General features: G+C 41.2%; 1 protein-coding gene across 6 annotated transcripts in view; it reads left to right on the forward strand.

Annotated features, from left to right (window-relative positions):
* Window positions 1-25,498, forward strand: part of PPP4R1 (protein phosphatase 4 regulatory subunit 1) — an 88,954-nt gene that overhangs the window by 41,426 nt on the left and 22,030 nt on the right. For all 6 annotated transcript variants that reach the window (XM_030552753.1, XM_030552755.1, XM_030552759.1 and 3 more), the window contains 4 exons: window positions 11,661-11,803; window positions 15,860-16,006; window positions 19,083-19,190; window positions 20,250-20,315. In XM_030552753.1, the coding sequence (XP_030408613.1) occupies window positions 11,661-11,803; window positions 15,860-16,006; window positions 19,083-19,190; window positions 20,250-20,315 (464 nt within the window). The remainder of the gene's footprint in view (window positions 1-11,660; window positions 11,804-15,859; window positions 16,007-19,082; window positions 19,191-20,249; window positions 20,316-25,498) is intronic.

Raw genomic sequence — 25,498 nt, forward strand, 5'->3', positions numbered from 1 at the left:
AACTTCAAAAAGATCTCACAAAACTAAGTGATTGGGCAACAAAATGGCAAATGAAATTTAATGTGGATAAATGTAAAGTAATGCACATTGGAAAAAATAACCCCAACTATACATACAATATGATGGGGGCCAATTTAGCTACAACGAGTCAGGAAAAAGATCTTGGTGTCATCGTGGATAGTTCTCTGAAGATGTCCACGCAGTGCACAGAGGCAGTCAAAAAAGCGAACAGGATATTAGGAATCATTAAAAAGGGGATAGAGAATAAGACAGAGAATATCTTACTGCCTTTATATAAATCCATGGTACGCCCACATCTCGAATACTGCATACAGATGTGGTCTCCTCACCTCAAAAAAGATATTCTAGCACTAGAAAAGGTTCAGAAAAGGGCAACTAAAATGATTAGGGGTTTGGAGAGGGTCCCATATGAGGAAAGATTAAAGAGGCTAGGCCTCTTCAGTTTGGAAAAGAGGAGACTAAGGGGGGATATGATAGAGGTACATAAAATCATGAGTGATGTAGAGAAAGTGGATAAGGAAAAGTTATTTACTTATTCCCATAATACAAGAACTAGGGGTCACCAAATGAAATTAATAGGTAGCAGGTTTAAAACAAATAAAAGGAAGTTCTTCTTCACACAGCGCACAGTCAACTTGTGGAACTCCTTACCTGAGGAGGTTGTGAAGGCTGGGACTATAACAGTGTTTAAAAGGGAACTGGATAAATTCATGGTGGCTAAGTCCATAAATGGCTATTAGCCAGGAAGGGTAAAGAATGGTGTCCCTAGCCTCTGTTTGTCCAAGGATGGAGATGGATGGCAGGACAGAGATCACTTGATCATTGCCTGTTAGCTTCACTCCCTCTGGGGCACCTGGGATTGGCCACTGTTGGTAGACAGCTACTGGGCTAGATGGATCTTTGGTCTGACCCGGTATGGCCGTTCTTATGATACTCCTGAAAAGAGAGGAGCAAGCTCTGTCTTCAGACTGTGATAGACTTTCACCTAGTCCAGTTTTTTTTGTTGAACACAGCCCTAGCAAAGTCTGTGTTGGATAGAAGGACAGATGAAAGGGAGGGGGAAGTGAGTGACAGATTAAGAGGCAGGGTGGGGATTAAGAAGTATAGTAGGAGAGAATTGGAAAGAAGAGGAGAGAGAGTAACAGAAAGAAAGAGGAGGAAAATGGTATATGAAAGAGAGTGTATACCAGATTGAAGGAGATAAAGGAATAAAGCTTTAAGATTTGGTTAAATGTATTACTGTTTAAATTATTCTAACTGTATCCTGAGACCATACAAACTGACACAGTTTGTGTAAACTATATAAATATATATGCAAATTAGATTTTGCCCTCAGGGTCTTGACAAGTCACCATTGTGATTCTCAGTGCTGGAAATTTTATGCATCTTAATGTGAAGCTCAATACACAGGTGGTGGTTGTGCTGGGAAAGGTACTTTCAAGAGAGGTCATCTTTCTCCCCACACTGCATAGCCAGCCTTCTAATACATAACACACATAAACCAGTATTGTTTGATGTGTGTTTTGTCAGAAGGTGGCATCTAATTAAGAACAGAAGCTTTCATGCAAAGCAATAAATATATCCTGTGCAAAAAACTTAATTACGTAGAGTTAAGGGTTTTCAAATGAGTTTCTTCAACACATTCACCAGAGATGAAGAAAATCACCAATTGTGGCAGCATTAACACCTACACGAACTTCAGTTCTGAAACATTATTACCACCCAAACCTCATGATAACCAAATACACTCAGGCTTCATCTACCTACATGGGAGAAATTGACTGGTATAGTTATTGTGGAATAAGCTAATGTGAAAAAGCTCTTCATGTGGACACTATTCCAGAATAAAGTTAGTGTTTTTTTGGCAATAACATCCACATGGGGAGTTATTCTAGAATAGCTATGCCAGTCAGTTTCCCCTTGGTAGACAAACCTTAAGACTCCTCAGCTCTGAAACTCCCTTTCCGTGCAACATACCAACAACCACAGTGCACACGTCCAGTGTCTCATAAACCACAGTGCAGTCGGAACCTAAACCTAAGCTAGGTTAAGATATGTTTCCTGTTGGCATGTGTAATGTTAAAGTCTGTGTGAACAAGTATCAGGTCACTGAGCATGTGCATTGATTTATACGTTGATACGTTGTCAGGGAACACTGGAGCTTTTTGACTGCTCAGTATGGGGGGACCAATTGAGGCTTTTGGCACATGAGGAGATATGAAAGTCACTTCTGGATTTTGAGAGAAGCACTTTAGATTAATGTTTCTGTTTAAAATGATCAGTGGCGAAATAGTTAATTCAGATTTAAAAATGAGAATTACAGTGTTCTATGCAGTGTAGTGTAGTTCCCAGGATATTGCAGTGTCAACATTTCCAACTCATTGAGATGATTGGGGCAATTCACACTTTGCAGAGTACAGTAGAAGCTCAGATTTACAAACACCTCTGGAATAGAGGTTGTTCATAACTGAAATGTTTGTATCTCTGAACAAAATGTTATGGTTGTTCTTTCAAAAGTTTACAGTTGAACATTGACTTAATACAACTTTGAAACTTTAGTATGCAGAAGAAAAATGCTGCTTTCCCTTTATTTTTTTAGTATTTACATTTAACTTAGTATTGTATTGTATTTGCCTTTTTTTGTGGGGAGGGGGAGCGGGGGGTCTCTGCTACCTGATTGCATACTTGCAGTTCCAAATGAGGTGTGTGGTTGACTGGTCTGTTTGTAACTCTGAGGTTCTACTGTAATTGTAGCAGGCAGTTACTAGGGAGGACAAAAATGTATCAGTTTGCACTTGAATCATCTTTTCAAGTTCACATCCAGGAAAATTAGGAACAACTTAAAAACAAAAAAAACCTTAAATTCTGGAGTACGGTTCCGTGACTAAAAAGCTGCAGAACACATGAGAGCTTGGTTGGGCTAAATTGAATTTTGATAAATGAGAAAAATAAATACAAAAGACTTAAGTGTAAAGCTTGAAAAGTACCCAGTCTACGAGATATTAGGAGAAAGTATATGTTTGAGATGTTACAAAGTTGTCTGTGGTAATTTGCTATAAGAGGACACAAAGATATACTTTCAGGTGGCAGAATTGAAAAAGGTAGCATTTTAAAATGTTCCCCCCGACAAAGATAGAAAATTATTTTTCCAAACAAATGTTATGAAAAATGTAATCATCCTCTGAAGATTTATTGTGGTGTTTGGAGTCTAAATGCAATAATTAAAGTTTGAAGTAGACATTTTTAATCCTGACAGAAGTAAAAATCTCAACCCAACTTTATTATTTATTTGTATTGTGTTAGCACATAGAGGCCTGGGCCCTTTGAAATAAGCCCTATGCAAACATAAAACACAGATATGGTTCTTGTCCTGAAGACCTTACAGTCTAACTGAGTAATAACCTTAACCAGTGCCTCCATAATCTGTAATTTGGGATGATGATTAAACCATTTGTTTCTGTTTGGTTACAGTTTGTATTTTATAGAATTAATAATAGTGATTGCAGTTTACTCTGATATAAAGAAATCTATCTTTAGGCTGCCATAGGGCAAAGCTAAGTAGGAGAAAGAGGTGGAGAAATGAAAGTGGAGAGAATGAGGGAGGGTTGGATATTTTTCTCTGTTCATCTTTGGCATTAGTTTTTAGTACATTTTTAGGAATTATAATGCAAAAGTCTGTACTAATTTAAGATTGAGACTGTGGATCTAGGTCCCTTTTCAGCAAGGCACTTAAACATGTGCTTTAGTGCTTTGCAGAATTGAGACCTTAAACACAAATGTCAGGGAACTTAAAAGTTTAAGGTTCTCGCATAGCAGCAGTAGTATTGCATATCTAATATATATTGAATTATTAACTATGCTGTTAAATGTATAATTTAATTACATGAAAAACTACATTAAAAGAGCATTATTAAGGTTGGAAAGTCAAGCTCTCTGAAATTAGGAAATGCCAGAATTAAGACTGCCGAGCAACCTTATTTTGTCCTCCTTGTGCATGGACATCTTGATATAGTGTTTAATTACATGATCACATACTATAGTTTCTACAGAATCCTTGCCTCATTCAGAGCACAAAATAAAGTGATGCTAACTTAATTACAAGATTTTCAGTATTTTGCTTTTTCAGTGTGTGGCTATCAAAACCCTGCTCTGAATACAGAATTTTTAGTTTCATCGTGCGTTTATCTATGGCTCTTATAACTATAATCTCTGAGTGCTTCACAGATATTATGAACTTATTTTCACAATACCCTGGTGAGGCTAGGGCATGGTATCAAGTCCCATTTTACAGAATGGTGTGCTGAGGCATGAAGAGATTAAGTATCCAAACATTTTTGGTGGCCAATAGGACCACGTTTTTCAGAATAATTAGCATTATTTAGCACTTTATATATTGAAAACGTAGTTCCCATTGACTTCAGTTGCAGCTGTGAGTGCTATTCAATTCTGCAGATCTTGTGTGAGGCACCCACAAAATGAAGAACACTCAGTTAGTGGCAAGCTGTGAATATTTTTGGTTTAAGTGACTTGCATAGCATCACATAGAAATTCTGTAGCAGAGTCAGGATAGAATCCAGTTCCCCAAGATGTCATTCAACTGCCTTAACCATGAGATCATATTTTCTCTGCCTGCAATCTTCTGTATTCACTACACACTTTCCGTCTTCTGCAACAAACAAGGCATGGATCCAGCAGACAAGTCTTCTGTACTAGACAGCTCTGATTCTTCTCCAGAGCAGGACCTTCATGTGCACTGAATGAGGCAGTGGTCCTATGGAAAAAAAAACACCAACTACTCCATCTCCACAGTCCTTCCCCACCTTTCCCCAAAAAACTGGTTCCTGTTCCAATTCTCTTCATCCATCCAGTCCCAATCCTCCCTCCTTATCTCCACACAAGCTTTTCATCCAAATCTCAGTGTCTGTCTCCCACTCCCAATCGTCATCTCTCATTTCCATCACCAGCTTCCAGTCCTAGCCTCCCCTCCTGCACCCAGCTGCGAGTCTCCTTGACCAGCCAATCCCACCCTTCCAACTCCTAGTCACAGTTTTCCTCCACCCACCTCCTGAGTCCCAATTTCAGCAGACTCCTTGTCCTGTTTTAGCCCCTTTCCTTCCTACTGTTCTGGCTTTTGTCCTGCATTTGAATCAGCGTCTTCCATGCTGCATGGGTGCCAGTAGGGTGGACATTAAGAGCACAGGAAGAACAGGCTCCCTGCTCTGAGTTCCAGTGGCTGGCTCCATTCTGACTCAGAGTAGCTATTATAGGGAAAGTGTTAGGACTCCCCTGTAGTCCTGGGCCCGGAGCATGATCAGTTGCTCTGTGGGGATTGTGCAAGCACGATCTGATTGGCAGTACGCTGGAACATGTTCAGTCACAGTCTGGTCAGTGCTAGGAGCTATGAGAGGCACTGAGCATACTTAGTGAACATGTAATCTTTGATTTTTAGCAGCTAAAAATCTCAGATATCTGTACTGAGCATGTGCAAACTGAGATTTCCTGAAGGCTCATAATTTAGCATGGATTTTCACAGGGATGGCAAAAGGCACACCACTGATACAAAGGCCCCTCCCCTGCCAAATGTGAAGTCCCTGCCCCGAAGCATGGGGAAGCAAGAACTTTTCAAAGAAGAGGGGCCAGAATTTTTAAAGTGGGTACTAACAATGTATTTTCCCCAAACTTTTTCTTGGAAACAGTTGAACAGTTTTGGCTAAAATTTTCCAAAAGTATTCACCCTGAGGCAGGCACCCGAAGTGTATAATTTTATCTCAAAGAGTTTGGCAAAGTTTTACAAGCAACTGAAAAACTGGGTCGTCTTATGGAGAAGTATCAGACAACATCAATAGTAGCTGGTTCTATCAGCTGTGACCTATAATGCTACTCTCTAAACTTTATAATTTACATATATGGAATTTTTTAATTATAAATTTTAAGTTATTTAAACATTTTTGTTTTTAACATAATTTGTTGAAATGGATAGTCTCTTTGGCTGCTCAGTTTCTCCTCCTCCTTCTTAATGGCTGCTTGGCTCACTGACATTGTTTGTACTGCCAAAAATGTGCACTCAGTCAGTAAACTGGAATCTAAGCTTTTTTTTTAATCTGGTAATGTTCATTAAGTCAGTTCTGATAAAAGTTCAGATTTAATGCATTGAAAGGAATTTTAGCGTCTTATTTTTAGACATTTGTTTGATTGTATAGTTTTTCAATTTGTACTTATATATCTTGTACGTGTGTCCAGAGAATCTTCTTTTAAAGACATTATATGTTTCTCTTATACAAGTGCTTAGTAATGTATTATGAAGAGAAACTAAGCAGCCCAAAAATGTTCATTTGCACTGTCTGTCTTCACTGTAAATAGTCAGAACAGCCACTAACTTTGATTATTTTGGGACTTTCTTAGTGGCTTACAAAAACTGAACTCAGAAAATACTTTTGTGCATTCTTTCTAAATAAATTTTAAATGTGTAGTACGAAGAAATGGAACTGCTAGGCAGAAATGTTATTATTTTACCACTCAGAACCATTGCTTCTAATTTAGAAACTATGCACCATTAGGTTTGCTCTATCCACCACTGGATATAGTAGTGCAAATAGCAAAATTTGTCTTGCTCACTCAGGTTTAATTGCAGCATGTAATTAGTCAGTACTAAATATAAATAATATCCTCCCTCTTAGAATAAGGACTTCTTTTTACAACCACTCCTGTTTTGATGATTGCTGTATGTTATATAATAAGATTTACTGTGAATGTGTTCGACAAAATGAGCAAAGTTAGTGCCATATAGGCTTTACCTGAAAAGTTCATGTGTGAATTTCCAATAAGGAACGAATAGTAGACTATACGCCTGTGAAAGAATATTACACAAAGATTTTTAATCCTCAAAATTAATTTAAACGTAATTTGAAGGTATTGTCCTTTCATTATGTATGGTTGTAACAGATCTATTCTCTAACAGCAGCTACAGCTGTTGAAAAATTCTGAAGAGGTGGATTTATCCAATGGTTAGGTCTGAAATAGGTTGTTTTCTGAGCAAATGGAGTATTGGGATTCAGTAATGTCCCACTGTCTAGTAAAATTGAGGATGTACAAAATACCCAGTTTGAATTTGATCCATATATCTTCAGAGAGATGTGAATCCAGTATAGGAAGATATTTAGATTAACTCAAGTAGTGTCCTACTTCCTCCACAAAAAATGAATTAATATTCAAGAAATGACAAATATTATGAAAATATACAATAAATGAAAAATAGAATGAATAACTATTAAACACTGACAGAATTTTAGAAAAAATGTTAGTCGTTGCAAAAATTAAAATTCCAAAAGGAGCTGCTGTGATCGTGTGATCACTACTAGATGCTCTGTTGAGCAGGGTCTCATATGAGATATGTTCAATTCACAGCCAGTCAGGATTTCCTTTCTCTCCCAAATAACTGGAGTGAGTCATCTTGGTGGCAAGTATGTCGCCATATGAGTTTTGTCCACTTCCCCCAAAACAATTCCTCCCTATCCTACCAGTATTATGGAATTGCAGGGGTTCATGCACGATATTTTGACATTACTAATCAAATTAATGTTTGAAGCAAGAGTGACAGTGTAAGTGTGAAGCTTTACAGTGCTCTGGTTTTTGGCCTAGCATGGAGAGGAGTCACCTTTGCATAAGATCTTTTGCCTCACTTGCTTTGAGGAGGTAAAATATCTCTTTCCCATTCCAACTCTCACACTATACAGTAGTTCCTCTCTTAAAGTCCTCCCGGTTAACGTTGTTTCGTTGTTATGTTGCTGATCAATTAAGGAACATGCTCGTTTAAAGTTGTGCAGTGCTCCCTTATAACATCGTTTGGCTGCCTCCTGCTTTGTCCTCTGCTTGCAGGAAGAGCAGCCCATTGGTGGAAGCTTGTAACCAGGATGGACTGGCAGCTCCCTGCTCCCCTAAGTTCCCTGTGCAGCAGCTGCCTAGCAGGCTAGCAATTGCCAGAAGTTCAGCTGTCCCTCCCCCTACTGCCATATGCTGCTCCTCCCCTCTCATAGACTCATAGACTCTAGGACTGGAAGGGACCTCCAGAGTTCGAGTCCAGTCCCCTGCCCTCATGGCAGGACCAAATACTGTCTAGACCATCCCTAATAGACATTTATCTAACCTACTCTTAAATACCTCCAGAGGTGGAGATTCCACAACTTCCCTAGGCAATCTATTCCAGTGTTTAACTACCCTGACAGTTAGGAACTTTTTCCTAATGTCCAACCTAAATCTCCCTTGCTGCAGTTTAAGCCCATTGCTTCTTGTTCTATCATTGGAGGCTAAGGTGAACAAGTTTTCTCCCTCCCCCTGATGACACCCTTTTAGATACCTGAAAACTGCTATAATGTCCCCTCTCAGTCTTCTCTTTTCCAAACTAAACAAACCCAATTCCTTCAGCCTTCCTTCATAGGTCATGTTCTCAAGACCTTTAATCATTCTTGTTGCTCTTCTGTGGACCCTCTCCAATTTCTCCACATCTTTCTTGAAATGCGGTGTCCAGAACTGGACACAATACTCCAGTTGAGGCCTAACCAGCGCAGAGTAAAGCGGAAGAATGACTTCTCGTGTCTTGTTTACAACACACCTGTTAATGCATCTGCCTTGGAGCTGCTCCCCAAGCCTCCTGCTTGCTGTGCAGTGAGGAAGTGGAGTGTAATGTCAGGGTGTGTCCCCCCACCCCTCAAAGTGTGTGTGTCTCTGTCTGCTATGCTGTATCCCCTCCCCTCCATTCCTGCTGCCTTGTAGATTGTGAGAGGCTACATTAACAACAATGTGTTAACCTTTGAGGGCTCACCTGAGTGCTAGTTCATCATTTAGCAGTAAGGCATTCCCTGGGAAATATCCCACCCTCTAACTTCACCACCTCAACCAAGCTTCACAGTCATCATAGCTGTGTATAGTATTAAATTGTTTAAAACTTCATGTGTAAAAATTATACTGCCTTTTTAAGTAGATCAGCAAGTTGAGACAGTAGCTGCTGCTAGCAAAAGCTCCCTTCGTCCTAAGCCCTGTTGTGTCTCCTCCCCTCTCCCCCGCTCTGTGGAGATGGGGTAAAGATGCAGGGGGGAGAGGGACACCCTAACAATAGCAGCCCTCTCCTCCTCCCCCTGCACAGCAAGCAGGAAGCTCCCGGGAGCAGCTCCAAAGGCAGGAGCAGCACATAGCAGTGGGGGGAGGGACAGCTGGACTGCCGGCAATTGATAGCCTGTTGGGCTGCTGCTACACATGGAACTTAGGGGAGCAGGGAGCTGGGGAGGGGGGCTGCTGGTCCACCCTGGTTCCAAGACCCCACCAGCTAGCTCCAAAGGGCAGCTCTTTCTGCAAGCAGTGGACAAAGCAGGCAGCTGCCAAAGAACGTTATAAGGGAGCATTGCGCAACTTTAAATGAGCATGTTCTCTAATTGATCAGCAATGTAACAATGTTAATCGGGATGACTTTAAGTGAGGAGTTAATGTATATCAGAGTGTCACATTGTCAAAGAAGTGAGAAGCTTGGTATCAAGAAATCAGGATCCCTTCAAGTTTTTGCATGTTATGACTTACTCTGCTGTGCTTTGGCATTTATTTTATATTGCTAGCAGTACATGTTGTGATCAGAATTGTTGTTAGCTGGCATGCAATTTTGATGCCACTGTGTACCAGCGAATCATAACTGCTATCTGATGACTTGAGGAAGTTCTTATTAGGCATCCATTGGAGTGAAAATGTGGAATTTTACATTCTTAGTTTTAAATGTCTCTTTGCATATTTACTTCTATGGTCTGTGTGCATATTCTGAATAATGGAAATACTGCTTATCTATTTTTCTCACTGTTCTATTTCTTCTTTGAGTAAATGGGAAAATATAAGCTCTAAAGGGGTGAGTGTGCAAGTGGGATTTATTTGGAAACTCTGCTAATGCAATTTCAGGTTTTGGTGTGTTTTTTTTTTTCATACTTGTTCATAAGCCAATTTTTTTAGTAAAAAAGGGAAGCACCAGAGACAGGGGTTGGCTTATGAATGGCTAATGGGTTACCTGGGGAGGTGGTGGACTCTCCTTCCGTAGAAGTTTTTAAGATCAGACTTGACAAAGCCCTGGCTGGGATGATTTAGTTGGGGTTGGTCCTGCTTTGAGCAGGGGGTTGGACTAGATGACCTCCTGAGTTCCCTTCCAACCCTGATATTCTGTGATTCTATAGCGAGGGAGAGGTGGGACACAGTCCCTCCCCCCAATAAGGGAGCAAGGGGAGGCAGGACAGCCAGCAGAGACAGAAGGGAAGAGGCGGGACCAAAGTGTCTCTACTTCTAGCCACGCTGCTCTCCCCTCAGCCTCCAAAGCGGCTGCAGCTCCGGGGCTGGCAGGCTACAGCCATCCTGCTCAACCCTGCCCCCCAGAGCAGGCTGTGGCAGTGGCCATGCTGCCCAGGCGCCAGAGCACGGTGCGGCTGTGCGAGACCAGCTCCAGCCAGGTCAGAGACATCCTCCCCTGACCCTCCCCAGATAAGGTGGAAAAGGATGGGATGGGGAGAGTGTGGGGGTCCCGGGCTGGAGTGGGGTCATGTAGGAGGTGGTCACGGGTTACTCTCCTGACTCCGAGCTTCTCTTTCTCCCCCCCCCCCCCCCCAAAAAAAAAAAAAAGTTGCTGTGTGGCCCATCAGCATAAGCAGCTGGCGCACCGGGACACATTGTTTACTTTGGTTTACCTCCGTGCCTGTGGATGCTCAAGGTAAACAAACCATCTTGGACCACCTGCAGCTTATCCTGATGGCCCAGGAGCCAAAGTTTGCTGACCCCTGAATTATAGATTCGGCTTATGAACAGGTTATAAAAATGTTCCATTTTTACTTATCCATCTTGGGGGGGTTGGCTTATAAACGAACCGGCTTATGATCGAGTATACACCTCTACCTTGATATAACGCAACCCGATAGAACACAAATTCAGATATAACGCGGTAAAGCAGTGCTGCGGGGGTGGTGAGGCTGCGCACTCGGTGGATCAAAGCAAGTTCAGCATAACGTGGTTTCATCTATAACGCAGTAAGATTTTTTTTTGGCTCCTGAGGGCACGTTATATCAGGGTAGAGATGTATACAGTAGGTATTTGCCCCAGTTATAGAGTATCTTGTCGCTCTTTCCCCACTCCTCAACAGTATGTTCCCTTAGGATCCTGTCAATTGGCTTCTCTCACTCAGACATGGAATCCTCTGGTCTGGATTTTATTATTTGGTTAACCGCACCCACAAAGGCTGTAGAAGCTGCTGAAATTTTGTTTGGTGCCCAAACTGTTCTCTCTCTTTTGAGTCCTGGAACTGCGTCATGGCCTGATCTGTCTGTTTCTATGCCATAGCAAACAGCTTCTTCTGCACTTAGTGAGTGGCCTTGGGGGCTTCCTTCTTCTCTTTTTCTTGCCACCTTGCAGTAAAAAACTGGGCCCAGATTGTCAGCAGGCTCAGTGATGCAACCAAAATCACCACCCTTTTACAAACCAGGGTGCAGGTTACCCTATCAAACTGTTTTTATCATAAATACATTGGATGTGTTTCACCTGAACAGGATTGTGAAAAGAGTTTAATATTATTGCAGATACAGTGTCTTTTTTTTATTTTATTTTATATTATTTCTTCTTTCTTACAGAGCCAACTGTGCGAGCAGAACTGATGGAACAGGTGCCTCATATTGCTGTGTTTTGTCAAGAAAACAGGCCTTCAATACCATATGCTTTTTCCAAATACTTATTGCCTATTGTGGTGAGATACCTCGCAGACCAGAATAACCAGGTAAGAGTGTTATATTCTAAAACTGAATGGATAATAGACTTTCTCAACTAGGATAATGCAAACATTTTACACTAAGTAAATAAGGTTTAGAGCAACAAGAAATAAATCTAAGTCTGAACTTCTGTGAAAAAGAAGTTTGATATTTTTTTACAATAGGTTCTGAGGTGGTCTTGGGCATCTGTGGCTTCCCTTTCGTAATGCTAAAGCACCACTACCAAAACAAAACACTATCCTTTTACAGGCTTACATATTATACATTCCTTGTAAGAAAGAGAGAATAATTCTATGAATTAAAATTAAAAACTTGTTTTAAAGCCAGAAGAAACCATAATGATCATCTTTAATTTCCCATACAACAAGCTGTAGAACCTCACCCAGATATTTCTGTCTGAAGCCCATAGCTTTTGTTTGAGCTTTAGCATACGTTTTAGAAAAGTATCTAGTGTAGAGATAAAGACTTCAAAGGATGAAGCATCCACCATGTTTTTAAGTAAGTTCTTCCAGTGGTTAATTACTCTCATTGTTAAAAATTTGGGCCTTTTTTCTGGTCCAAATTTGTCTAGCTTCATCTTCCCATCATTGAACTTCATTGTGCCCCTTTCTGTTAGATTAAAGAGCTGAATCTCTTCTCTGTGTAGGCACTTGCACACTGTGATCAACCCAGCTCTTCACCTTCTTTCAAGAAGCTCAGTCTAGTTTCTTATAGTCTGTCACTATAAGGCATGTTATCCAGACCGCAAATCATTCTTGTAGATCTTTTTTGAACCCTTTCCAATTTTTCAACGTAATTTTTGATGTGTAAATACTAGAACTAGACACAGTATTCTGGTTATAGTCTCACTAAGGCCATATAGCCATATACAGAGGTAATATCACATCCCTGTTACTTTATTCATCTTCAAGTGCTTTCTCATGTCCATTCTAATAGGCGTGTGTGCGTCCTGCATGCACGACCGTCTGAAGGTTTTTTCCCTGTCGGCACCCATCAGGTCATCTGTGGCGTCCCCTGGATTGGCGCCCTCATGGCGGTGTATATAGGACACTGCCAACCCGCCACCTCCGTTCCTTCTTACCGCCAGTGATGGTCATTGGAGCTTCCTTCAGTCTTCTTGTTTTGCAAGTGTCTACCTAGTGGTTACTGTCTAGTTAACTGTAAATAGTTCTTGAAAGTTGTAGTTAACCTCTTTCAGGAGGTTTTCCCCCACCTCCCTAGCTCCCCTGACTGGTATATGCCTCCATCTGAGGGATTTAAGTCCTGTGAACACTGCGGGAAGCCTATGCCCAAGGGCAAGCTGCATGCGTTGCACCTTAAATGCTGGGATGAGAGCCATCAAATGGAGAAGTGCTCCATTTCTAGGAGCTTTAGACCTAGGATGAAGAGGGAGCAGGACTATTGCCTCAAGCTCCTTTTTATGGAGGTGGCTCTTTGCCCTCACCTGGCACTGGAAGCTGCACTGGCAACATCGCTGCGGGATTCCTTGGCACCGAAAAAAGACTACTCCAGGGAGCACAGACGCTGCTCCCCAGCTTGCAAAGCGGGTTTGAGCACGTGGCACCGCTCTCAGTCCCTGGTGCCACATAAGAAGAAAAAGGTGGACAGGCTTTGGTCCCCTTTAAGGAAACAGCACAGAGATCCCAGCGGGGTGCATCCTTTGTCACAGCCTGGCTCTCGGACCACCGACTCCAGCCCTGCCAGGGGCTCCATCAAATCAGGTGCTTGTGGACTCTCTGACTCAGGAGGAATTGGAAGATGAGATTGATCTTCCCTCCACGTCAGATACTTTTGAGGCCACGTGGGATCTTATTGCCATGACTGCACAGTCCCCGGCCCTGCAGGCGCGAGCACCGGCACCGGTCCAGGTGGTGGAGCAAGGCCTGGCACCAGCGATGGCGCAGTTTGTGGCACCGACTGGGCAAGCCAAAGATGCTACGGTGCCGCACCGCAGTACCATTCCCTGCACCGTTGGGCTCTGCCCCTCCATCGTCTGGAACAGGCTATTTGTCGGACTCCGATAATGAGTCATCAATCTCCCGATATAGTTGATACAAGTCTCAGTCCCGGCGCCGCAGATCACGGGATGTGCCGGTGCCCATGGTATCCTGGCCCTCATAGTGGCAGAGGCCAGTACAGTGGCCCTTTTGGACTCCTTGGGCCTACCATCAGGCTCAAGGGCAGGGCTCCAGGGCCGCATCCGTGGTGTCTGTGCCCCATACTCCTCCTTCAGCCACGTCAGTGCCATGCCATACTCTCATACCACCTGAAGACTCCCCACATGACAAGGACCCCGAGTCTTTGCAGATGGGTGCAACTCTCAGGCCAGCACCCCATGTGGTACCAGTGCCACAGTCCACCCCGAATAGGACAGACGTACCTGAGCCAGCCTTCTTGGGTAGCCTTGCCCCTTATAAAGACCTTGCAAAACACCATAAAGGTGCTATGGCAGACCCTGGCCTCCATTCCTCCCATGGCCAAAGGGGTGGAAAGGAGGTATTTTATGCTGCAGAAGGGGTACTCTCAGTCTAGAACATTAGTGGTGGATGCGGCGAACCATGAAGAGCGGCATGGTCAGCCGGTTCCTGTGCCAAAGTCATGGGTTGCTGAGAAGCTGGACCTTTTCGGCCGTAAAGTAGCTGAACTCAAGGCCAATGGTCGCAGGCAGAACTATCACTGCACATCAACCTCAGACCAGACATCGCTCTTTCAGTTTTTCAGAAGTGGGCCTTTTTCCACATAGACCTGTTTGCGACATGGAGCAACAGGAAATGCCAGCAGTTCTGCTCCTTTCTGAACCACAGCCCAGGCTCCATCGCGGACGCTTTTCACTTCACATGGGTGAGTCACATGGTCTATGCGTTCCTGCCCTCCCCTCTCATACACAGAGCCCTCCTCAAGGTCTGCTAGGACAGGGCTTTGTTGATCCTCATACTGCCGGCGTGGCCCTGCCAGCACTGGTTCACCATACTGTTAAGCCAGACCAGTAACCCTCAGGACCACCTGAAGTGCCTGCACCTTACGGCGTGGAAACTCCAGGGGTAAACCCATTGCATCTCCAGTGTTCGGACTCAGTGAGACAGGTTCTTCTGGGAAGTAGGAAACATTCCACCCGAGCCACATATCTGGCAAAGTGGAAGTGGTTTTCTATTTGATCCTTTATAAAAGAAAGTATCTTCTCCCCTTGTTGGTCCTTTTGGTCAGATGCCACCCAGGTTATCTGAGCTTCTTAACCCTTTACAGATAAGAGGAATTAACCCTTTACAGGGTAAAGAGGGATTTTACGCTACCCTTAGCTATATGTTTGACTGTGTTGTTCAGTAAATCCAATTTACCAAGCAGTCCAGATCAATCTGCATAGCTAACCTTCTGCATGATTTATCACTCCACCAATTTTTGTCATCTGCAGAGTCTATCAGCAGTGATTTTTATATTTTCTTCCAGATCATTAATCAAGATACTGAATAACACCCAGCCCATTAGAAACAAGTCTGTTGGATGATGATTCCCTGTTTACATTTATTTTTAAAAATCTGTCAGTTAACTATTTTACACTATTATGTACTTCTTGATTTTTGAATAACGCTACTTATCAGAAGGCCATAAAGGACTAAGTCAAATGCCTTACAGATGTCTAAATACATTGTCAATATAGTTACTTTTATCAACCAAACTTGTAATCCTTTCAAAAAATGGAATGTGTTTGGCACATACGTTCCATAAAACTATTTTGGATTGGCATTAATTATGCTCTCGTTCTTTAATTATTTACTGATAGTGTACCATACCTGCCTTTGATTGTGCCTATTTCGCATTGGGAAAGTTTGACTTTTGGGAAACATGAGGGAACATTCTTGAAGTATTTGTAGTATTACAATAATGTACAATATATGTGTTCCTGGACATGACTCTCTATTTTTTAGTGTTTATAGTTTGCTGAAGAATTTAAGAACACGTGCCCTCAACCTTGACAGGGGCTATGAGGGTGTGTTGGTGTATCTTCCAGTGTATATCTAAAAACTACCTCATGTAAACTCGTTTCCACTTTGTTTTTCCTACGATAGGTGAGAAAAACAAGTCAGGCAGCATTGCTAGTTCTGTTGGAGCAAGAACTTATTGAGAGATACGATGTAGAGACCAAAGTATGCCCTGTTCTTATAGAACTGACTGTGCCAGACAGCAATGATGATGTGAAGACAGAGGCTGTGGCTGTGAGTAAATCAGTGAAACTGAGCTTTAAGGTCTAAGGTTTGAGTGAACATTTGGTGTTGTAGTGTACACTCATTCCTATATATTTGCTTTCTACAGCTAACTCTCAACTTTTCATGAGTGATGTATCTGAGTATTTAGATTCTAATATCTAAACTGTATTGTTAACCCAAATTTAGGTGAATAAATTTATTTTAGATTACTTACTATATGTATTTTGACTTTTTTTTTTAAACCAGATTTTATACTTTTTTGATAATCTAAGCACTATACCCAGATGTACAGACACTCTTTTCTTAACCTGTGTATTCAGGCTAATGTTAAAAATTATATAATAAAAGTACTCCAGTATTTCTAAGGCACTTACAATTGTGGTGCCTCAGAGAGAAATGACTGTCAGTAAATTAATCCTTAGCATTCTTTGCACTGTATTGGTCATGTTTGAAATAAATTACTTGTATATTCCCTAAAAGAAGAGAGACCCAACTGGACAAGAAACTCAGGAGATTAATTGTATTACCTGAGAAAGTGTTTTCTATTTTGGGAGCCTCCTTTTATGACCATTGGCACTTGATTGTTTTTTGTACTGTTCCTTTCTTTAGTAGAGAATTCGTGATACATGAATTGTGTTGGCCTTTACTTTGTGGGCTTGTTTTCCCTTTTATCACCACCAGCATCTCTGAATATAATGCTCATTCAGACAAACTTGAACGAATTTTTTCAGATGGAATTTGGAGTAATGAATGGACTAAATTCAGCAACTCCAGTGGTTTAAACCGGTAAAAATTTAATAAACAGTCCTCATAGATTAATTTTTATTCTTCAAAAACATGTATAATAATTTAACTAAACCATTTTAACGCGTTAATTTATAATAGTATAATGCCAAATGTGGTAAAAATCCTCAACTTCTGTCAAATGCATTGTAAACTACTCTATTCATTCTAGAATTTCTTTTTACACTGTAAGAACATAAGAATGACCATACTGGGTCAGACCAAAGGTCCATCTAGCCCAGTATCCCCTCTTCCAACAGTGGCCAATGCCAGGTGCCCCAGAGGGAATGAACAGAACCGGTAATCATCAAGTGATCCATCCCCTGTCACCTATTCCCAGCTTCTGGCAAACAGAGGCTAGGGACACCATCCCTACCTGTCCTGGCTATTAACCATTAATGGAGTTATCCTCCATGAACTTATCTAGTTCTTTTTTGAACCCTGTTATAGTCTTGGCCTTCACAACATCCTCTGGCAAAGAGTTCGACTGACTGTGCATTGTGTGAAAAAATACATCCATTTTGTTTGTTTTCAACCTGCTACCTATTAATTTATTTTGGTGACCCCTAATTCTTGTGTTATGAGAAGGAGTAAATAACACTTTTCTCCTCACCAATCATGATTTTATAGACCTCAGTCATATCTCCCCTTTGTCGTTTCTTTTCCAAACTGAAAAGTCCCAGTCTTATTAATCTCTCCTCATCTGGTAGCTGTTCCATACACCTAATTTTTTTTGTTGCCCTTTTCCAAACCTTTTCCAAGTCCAGTATAACTTTTTTGAGATGTGATGACCACATCTACACATAGTATTCAAGATGTAGACGTACCTTGGATTTATATAGAGACAACATGATATTTTCTATCCCTTTCTTAGTGATGTCCAACATTCTGTTTTCTTTTTTGACTGCCACTGCACATTGGGTGGATGTTTTCAGAGAACTATCCACAATGACTCCAAGATCTTTCTTGAGTGGTAACAGCTAATTTAGACCCCATCATTTTATATGTATAGTTGGAATTGTTTTCCAATGTGCATTACTTTGCATTTGTCAACATTGAATTTCATTGGCCATCTTGTAACCCAGTCACCCAGTTTTGAGAGATCCTTTTGTAGCTCTTCACAGTCTGTCTGGGACTATGCAAATCACTTTGAAACAAAAACACTAATATTTATTAAATACTATTATTTATTTTATTTAAAATTGTGGCTTGTGCCTAAAGACAGCAACCAGATTGGGTGCTAATGTATTAGGCACCATACAGATATACAATAAATGACAGTACCTTCCTCAAGGAGTCTAAAAATAAGCATACATGAGGTGGAATAAAATTTATAACTGAGTTGCTTCACACTGTCCATTTTCATTGTTATGAAGGTATGGAAGCTTTGATAAATCTAAATTGGCACTGAAAAAACACATCTCAGGCATCACCAATTATAGAAATGTATACTTGAAAATTATCGGAAATTGATTTTGAAGGAAAGTTTATTTCATCAAAAGTGATCTCACAGCTTACAACAGTATTATATTCAGTTACCTCCATATTTTCTTAACAAAACTTTGGTAAAAATTAGAGAGAGTGAAAGAACAATTAGAAGGGGAAATTGTCACTTTCTTTGGGCTAATCGCTCCATGACTCACTTTTTTCAGTACCTTACACATAGGGCATTACAAATGAGCAATAAAGAGAATTTTAGAAATCTCTCTAAATATGGAATATTTTGAGGGCTGTGGGAATCATTTTATTATACTAAACTTTATATTATTTATTCTGTTAAACTTAAAGAATTAGAAATCAAGCACTTTGGTTTAAAATGTCAGAAAATTGCTTTTAAGTGTGGAAGTGTTTTAATAAGTGGACGTGAGAAATGAAGTCCCTGAATTTGACTGTTTTAAGACTAATCTGTTTGCTGTTTCTGTACTGTTCAATACACAGTATTGTGAGATAGCTGCATTAATATTAAGAGTTCATTCCTACCAACTTTCCAGAATGGCTTGTAGTCACTTTTTTCCATAACTTAACTCTCTGATTTTTTTGCTTTATATTTGGAAGATCAGTTTCTCTCATTCCCTATTGCAGTTTGATACAGGGAAAGAAAATAATGAGTTGAGCTGCCTACAATGCACACACTTTTCAATACGAGATTTAAAAGTATAGAAAAATTCAGGATCACATGCATCAGGTTTTAGCTTGACTGTAGTTACAACTTCAATAATACAGAAAGGTCATTATTTAATGCTTGTGAAATTAATTTCTCTGTTGTAAAGGCATTCCTAATCAGTATTTTCCTTCTCATTAGATAATGTGCAAAATGGCTTCCATGGTGGGGAAAGACATCACAGAGAGACTCATTCTTCCTAGGTTTTGTGAGATGTGCTGTGATTGCAGAATGTTTCATGTTCGTAAGGTATGAATTTTTCTCTGTCTAATTTGGTTCAGCTATATACTTTAGATTTAAAGGAATATAGTTAACCTAAAAATCACATTTGTCTGGGGTTTTTTTTGTTTTTTTTTTTAATCTGCTGATGTTACCTGAAATACCAAAAATAAATATAAAGGAAAGATATAGGGCCTCACATATTCTGTGACTGAGCAGCTGTGGAAACTGCTGAAGAATTGTATTCTAGAATCTTGGCTTTTATTTAAAAATAAAACACTGCTTCTAGCCCTTATGGGTGTAGAGAGAACCTTGAAAACATGAATCAAACGTAAACTGATGCACTTTCACCTGCCTGACCCACAGGTCTCTGGAAGGGAACGAAGGGTATATCAAGGCAGAGCCAGCACTGGGCATAAGCAGACTAAGCAATTGCTTAGGGCCCTGAGCAGCTCAAAGGGCCTCCCTATGCACTTTTTAGTATAAGAACTTGCCTGGTTTAGTATTGTGTGCGCATGGCAGGAGGGGGAGAATATTGCTGCTTAAGGCTCCCATTGGGTTAGCACTGGCTTTATATCAGGGTATTAAAATAAATTAATGCTTCCATGGAATTTAGACATTGCAGCTACATAATTTGGTTCCATTTTGTACCAAGGAGTACCGGATACTACAGAAGAAAATATTTTTCTCTGATTTTTTTTCCAGTTTTACTGTATGTATTTAATAATACTTTGTATATAATAATATAATATAATAATTTTCACTTTCTCCTTTGTATCTAATTAGTGTCCCACATTCTTTGTAGGGTTCTTTCTTGTGTAAGAAGGGGAGATAAAACATTTTAAAAAATAATAAATTGTGATTTTTAAAACCACAGAAATTGGCAGGTGTAACGTATAGTACCTGAAACTACTACTAACAGTGTTTTTTAAACTGACTTGATTTCAAGTTGACTTTATCATGGCAAGTATATTAAAATTATGGATGTGGGCTACTACAATACCTTTGCAGATGATGAAGCATTGTAATGATCATAAATCAGTTATTATCAATGAATATAATTTACTTACCTTTAAATTTTGTCTACAGGTATGTGCAGCCAATTTTGGAGATATCTGCAGTGTGGTTGGGCAGCAAGCCACTGAAGAAATGCTTGTAAGTCTTTTGTACAAAACTCAGGTTGTTGAGTTATGGCTCTAGGTGTATATATATATTCTCCTCACCCTCTTATCTAACACCTTCCTTACAAAAAAACTACCTAAGAGAACTCAAAAGTTGAGAAATGACAGAGTTAAGTTTGCATGTGCACCTAAACCCTGTCCTTTTAAAGACTGTATTGCAATACATTTTTACACAATTACATAACATTATTTATACAGAACCACTTTCTCTTTCATCACTCATTCTTTGAACATTTTGTATTTAAATGTCTTTCATCAGTTCTGTCTGAAGTATATGATACCACAGAATTTATTTTTTTTCACCCCTGCAACCTTGGATACGTGTGTAAAGTGAGTTTTTTAAAAAATAGTATGTAATCATGAAATGATCAAATGCTATCAGGCCTGTGCATATGGGGGTAGAGTTGAGGTTGCCTGCATATCCTCAGCTTGGGCTTTTCCTGAATTTTGAGGGCTAGCACAGCTTGCATGTACATTTAATATAGTTTTTAGTAGAGTTTAAAAAAAATAAAATAAAAATGAAAAGAGAGAAGGTGCTGGGACAAGAAAGGAACTTATAATGCAGGACTGATAGCTCTTCCAGCTTGCAAAAATTTGGCAATAGAGTTATAAAAATGTAGGGTTGGAAGGGACCTTGAGGTGTCCAGTCCAGCCCAGCCCCCTGCACCGAGTCAGGACCAAGTAAAGTGAGACCATTCCTGAGAGGTGTTGGTCCAACCAGTTCTTTAAAACCTCCATTGTTGGGGATTCCACAACCACCCCATGGAAGCTTCTTCCAGAGCTTAACCATGCTTATAGTTAGAAAGATTTTCCTAATATCTAACCTAAATCTCCGTTGCTACTGATTTAAGCCCATTACTACCTGTCTTACCTTTAGTAGACATGGAGAACAATTGATCACCGTTCTCTTTATAACAGTCCGTAACACATTTAAATAGCATGTGTACATCTCATAATCTGAAACTAGTAGGGTAGATACCATCAGGCTACCTTGTCTCCTCTAAGAGGCTGATAGGAATGTAGAGTGGGTCTCCATCTTGAGCACTTTTACGAAGGGTGAAGGAGTTCTCCTTAGCTCCTTGGTGATTTATACTATCCGCTTATGTTTTCTGTGGTAAAATTCAGCTTTTGGTCGCCAACTATTTCAGCTGCTGAGCTTTAATTGAAAAAAAAAAAGAGGAGTCAGGAATCTCTTTTCATGATGGAAGAAGTGTGTGTTTTCCACTCTTCTGGTACTTCAAAATCAGTTGAATGACTTCTCATGAAATTTTATTTTTTTAAAAAAACACTTTTTAGTCAAAAAATGTGGAAAATTTCAACCCAAAAGGAGTTTGCTTAAGCAACTGAAAATAGGGTTGTGATGAAAACTGTAGTACTATCTTGATAGAAGTCACTGCTGGTCTTGCTGCAGTACCACAGATGGTGATAATCATGTGATGAATTTTATGCTGTGATTGCCTCAACTGCATCTTGCCCACTAATCCATTTCTGCTGGGATTACTTCAAAAATTACGAACACCTAAGAAAGTTCAGTCACCATTTTTTAGAAAAACAGTCTCCGTAAAACTGTTTTGTCTTTGAGTAGTGTCCATCTGGGTGCTCCACTTCAGGTTGATCAGAGATTTTCAGTAGCAATGCCCATTTGGCCCATGTATACGTTCCAAACAACCTCGTACCCCATACTGAGGATATATAGAGCTGTTCAGATGAACTTCCCGCAGTGCCTTCCCAACCACACAAGGGCTTGATATGGAATGTCTAGTGTGCCTGTTTCAGCTTTGCTGTAGTTTAGCTTTGAGTTCTTAGTTCTAGGTTTAGTTTAGTTAGTTCTCTTATTTATTTTGTAATGGTGCCTTTAGTTAATTTGGGTTTTTTCTGTTTAATACCACCTTTTTCTCCCTCTTCCTTCTGAGGGATTTGCCTTGGGGGTCATCGTTGACCTGGTAGACCGGAATTCAAATATTTCTGTGCCTGCCAGGAATCTATCCCAGTCAGCAATGGACATTCTTGGTGTAAACACATACCTTCCGGACAAGTGCAAGATCTGCTCAGCTTTTAAAAGCAGATCTTGAAAAAACAGCAAGATTAAACTTTGACTCCTCATGATAGAACTCTCCAGAAAACCTGCCTGGGATTCAGGTTCTCATACCCCACGTATGTCAGCCTCCTACTGAGCACAGTGCCTAGGGGTAAAAGTAAGGCATACGGGCCAGTATGGCGTACCGGTAAAAGTTAGCTGCCTGTACCAGCCCGTACCACTGACTTTAAAGTGCTGCCGCAGCACTGCTTTAACATCACTGCCCCTTTTGCACCCCCCTTGGCAGCCCTGCCAGGTCCCTACCAGCAGGGCCACCAGTTGAGGGGGAGGGGCAGCAACATTAAAGTACTTTAAAATCGCTGCCTCTTTTGTGCCTTCTACCCCTGCCCCCCCCCACAGGGAGTGATGGGGAAAAAGAAGTAGCTGCCCCAGGTCTGCGATTAAAATGGGCCCGGGGCTCCAGCTGCTGCTACTGCAGCAGCACCGTCCGGAGTCCTGGGCCCTTTAATTGCTGCTGGAGCCCCAGGCAGTGCAGGTCAGGGAGCTCAGATGTCCTGGCGGGGTGACACTGATACCCCCTTCCGCCCAAGGCCCTGCATCTTCTGAGGGTGGGGAGGGAGGAGCGGTCCTGTACTAGAAAGAGCTCCATTTTACTTTCACCCCTGACAGTGCCCCTTCAATCTCCATACCCCACTTGTCTAGATATTTGCAAGATCAGAACACAGAGGATACCAGTAAAGCTCCTAAGAAGAGGAGTTCTGGATCTCCTCACAAAGAGCCGCAAGTCAACGCAGTTGTAATGGCAGGCAGAATGAAAGGTCACCCAGTGAATGCTCAAAGGATTTCGTCCTGGATCACGGCCTGCATCCGCTAATGCTATGAACTGGCAAAAGTGCCTCCACTGGCAATCCTGACAGCACACTTGACTAGGGCGCAAGCATTGTCGTTGGCCTTCCTGGCACAGATACCTTCAACTTCTGGGCAGCTTGTAATTTCGTAACACAACATGTCACAACAACTTCATTGCTTCCAGGAGTGGCTCAGAACAGTCTGTATCCCAATCAAGCTGGTGTCTGTCCTTCAGGCGCTAGACTTGCTCAGTAGGTGGAAGAACTCATCCAGAGTCTGTACCGGCGTTCCATTCACCCACCCTCTTCTACTATCACCATAACTATAGATGCATCACTTGTGCGAAGGGATGAACACCTAGGGGGACACACCGTCCAAGGCAAATGGTTGCCTCAAGAGTGTCTCCTACAGATCAACCTCCTAGAATTACAAGTAGTCTGGAACACGAGTATCCGCTTCCTTTCCTTAATCGGGCCAGTCCATCAAAGTCATGACAGATAATGTAATCTGTACATTCGACATAAATTGTCAGTGAGGGACAATTGTGCTGAAGCAAAAAAGCTGTGGAGCTGGTTTATAGCTAGTCACACCCTCATTTCAGCCTCTTATCTTCCAGGCTTTGCAAAACACCATGGCCGATAATCTGAGCAGACATGTCTTCCACGATTACAAGTGGGAATTGGACTCTTGAATCCTCAAACAGTTTTTTCCAGGTTTCCAAAAGAGGACCTCTTTGCGACGCCTGCCAACAGAAAGTGCAAGAAAATTGTGCTCGAGAGGACTGGGTTATCAATCCTTGGGGACACATTTCTCATTCCTTGCAGGAGGGGTCTTCTCTATATCTTCTGACATCGTTGATTCTGAGGGTGTTGAACTAAAATCAAACAAGAAAAAAATGGAGTCATTGTAATTTCACCAGCTTGGCTGAGGCAGGTCTGGTACACTTACCTGATTTACTTTGCCTCCAGTCCAGCATTGCAACTTCCAACCATTTCCCATCTGCTGTCTCAGAATGCTGGTTGGACTCTCCATCCCAGCCTGGGCATCCTCTGACTCAGCGCTTGATTCTCAGTGATAGAGATTTTCTGTTTGACAGGTAGAACAGGTCCTATTAAACAGCTGAAAAATCTCTTCAAGATATACTCACCATGGGTTTATCCAGCAACTCTTCATTCTTCTCTTTCCACTGTTCTTGATTACTGATTGGATTTAAAGAAGTTGGGTCTTTCTGATGAGTTCTATCGGAGTTCATTTGTCAGCTTTTGTAGCCTTTTAGTTCCCAAGGGTTCTCAGTCTTTGCTTATCCCACAACAGAAATATTCATGAGGGGATTGCTTAAGCTTTTTCCCCAAATCAGAGAGGCTGTATCTGTATGGGATTTGAACTTGATGCTTAATTGTCTTATGAAACTTTCTTTTGAACCACTAGCTGTGTTCTCTGCTGAACTTGTGTATGAAAATGGCATATTAGTGGCCATCGCTTTTGCTTGCAGAGTCAGGAAATTAGGCGCAATAATGGTTGATCCCTCTCCATCCCATCACTTCTATTGTTTTCTTCAAGGGTAAGGTACCATTATGCCCACATTCTAAAATTTCCCCCAGTTTCCACAGTAACTAAGTTCTTGATCTTCCTGTGTTTTGTCCCAAAGCCACATCAGACTAGTGAGGAAGCTGCCTTGCATACCTTGGATGTTAGTTAGCCTTCTATATGGACAGATCAGACCATTTAGAAAGTCTCCAAGACTCTTTCAGTTGCAGACAAATCTAAAAGATCCACAATCTCCACCCAGAGATTTTCAAAGTGGGTTTCCAGTTGTGTTCTTGTTTGTTACCAGGCTGCTAATGTTCAGCCACCTTTGAGAATAAAAACCCATTCTACAAGATCCCAAACTACCTCCATAGCACTGTTAAAAAGGTATCAATTGCTGAAATTTCCAAATGGCAACCTGGGTATCAGTGAACACTTTTTTCCCAGACACAATATCCTAATATATGGCTCTGATCAGAAGCTGCTGTTGTCACAATAGTCCTTTCTTTATTGTTGGATCCAGCTCCAAAGCTCGCTCCTCCTCCAAGGGATACTCTGGGATACCTAAAGTGGAGTATTGATAGGGACACTACTCAAAAAGAAGTCATTACTCACATTGTGCAATAACCAGAGTTCTTTGAGAGGTGTCTCTCTAACTATGCTCTACTACCCACCCTCTTTCCCCTCTACTTCAGAGTTTTGTCTCGCGGGACTTTATGGTACAGAAGGAACTGAAAGTGGTT

Source organism: Gopherus evgoodei, chromosome 2, assembly GCF_007399415.2.
Source record: "Gopherus evgoodei ecotype Sinaloan lineage chromosome 2, rGopEvg1_v1.p, whole genome shotgun sequence".
Taxonomy (NCBI): domain Eukaryota; kingdom Metazoa; phylum Chordata; order Testudines; family Testudinidae; genus Gopherus; species Gopherus evgoodei.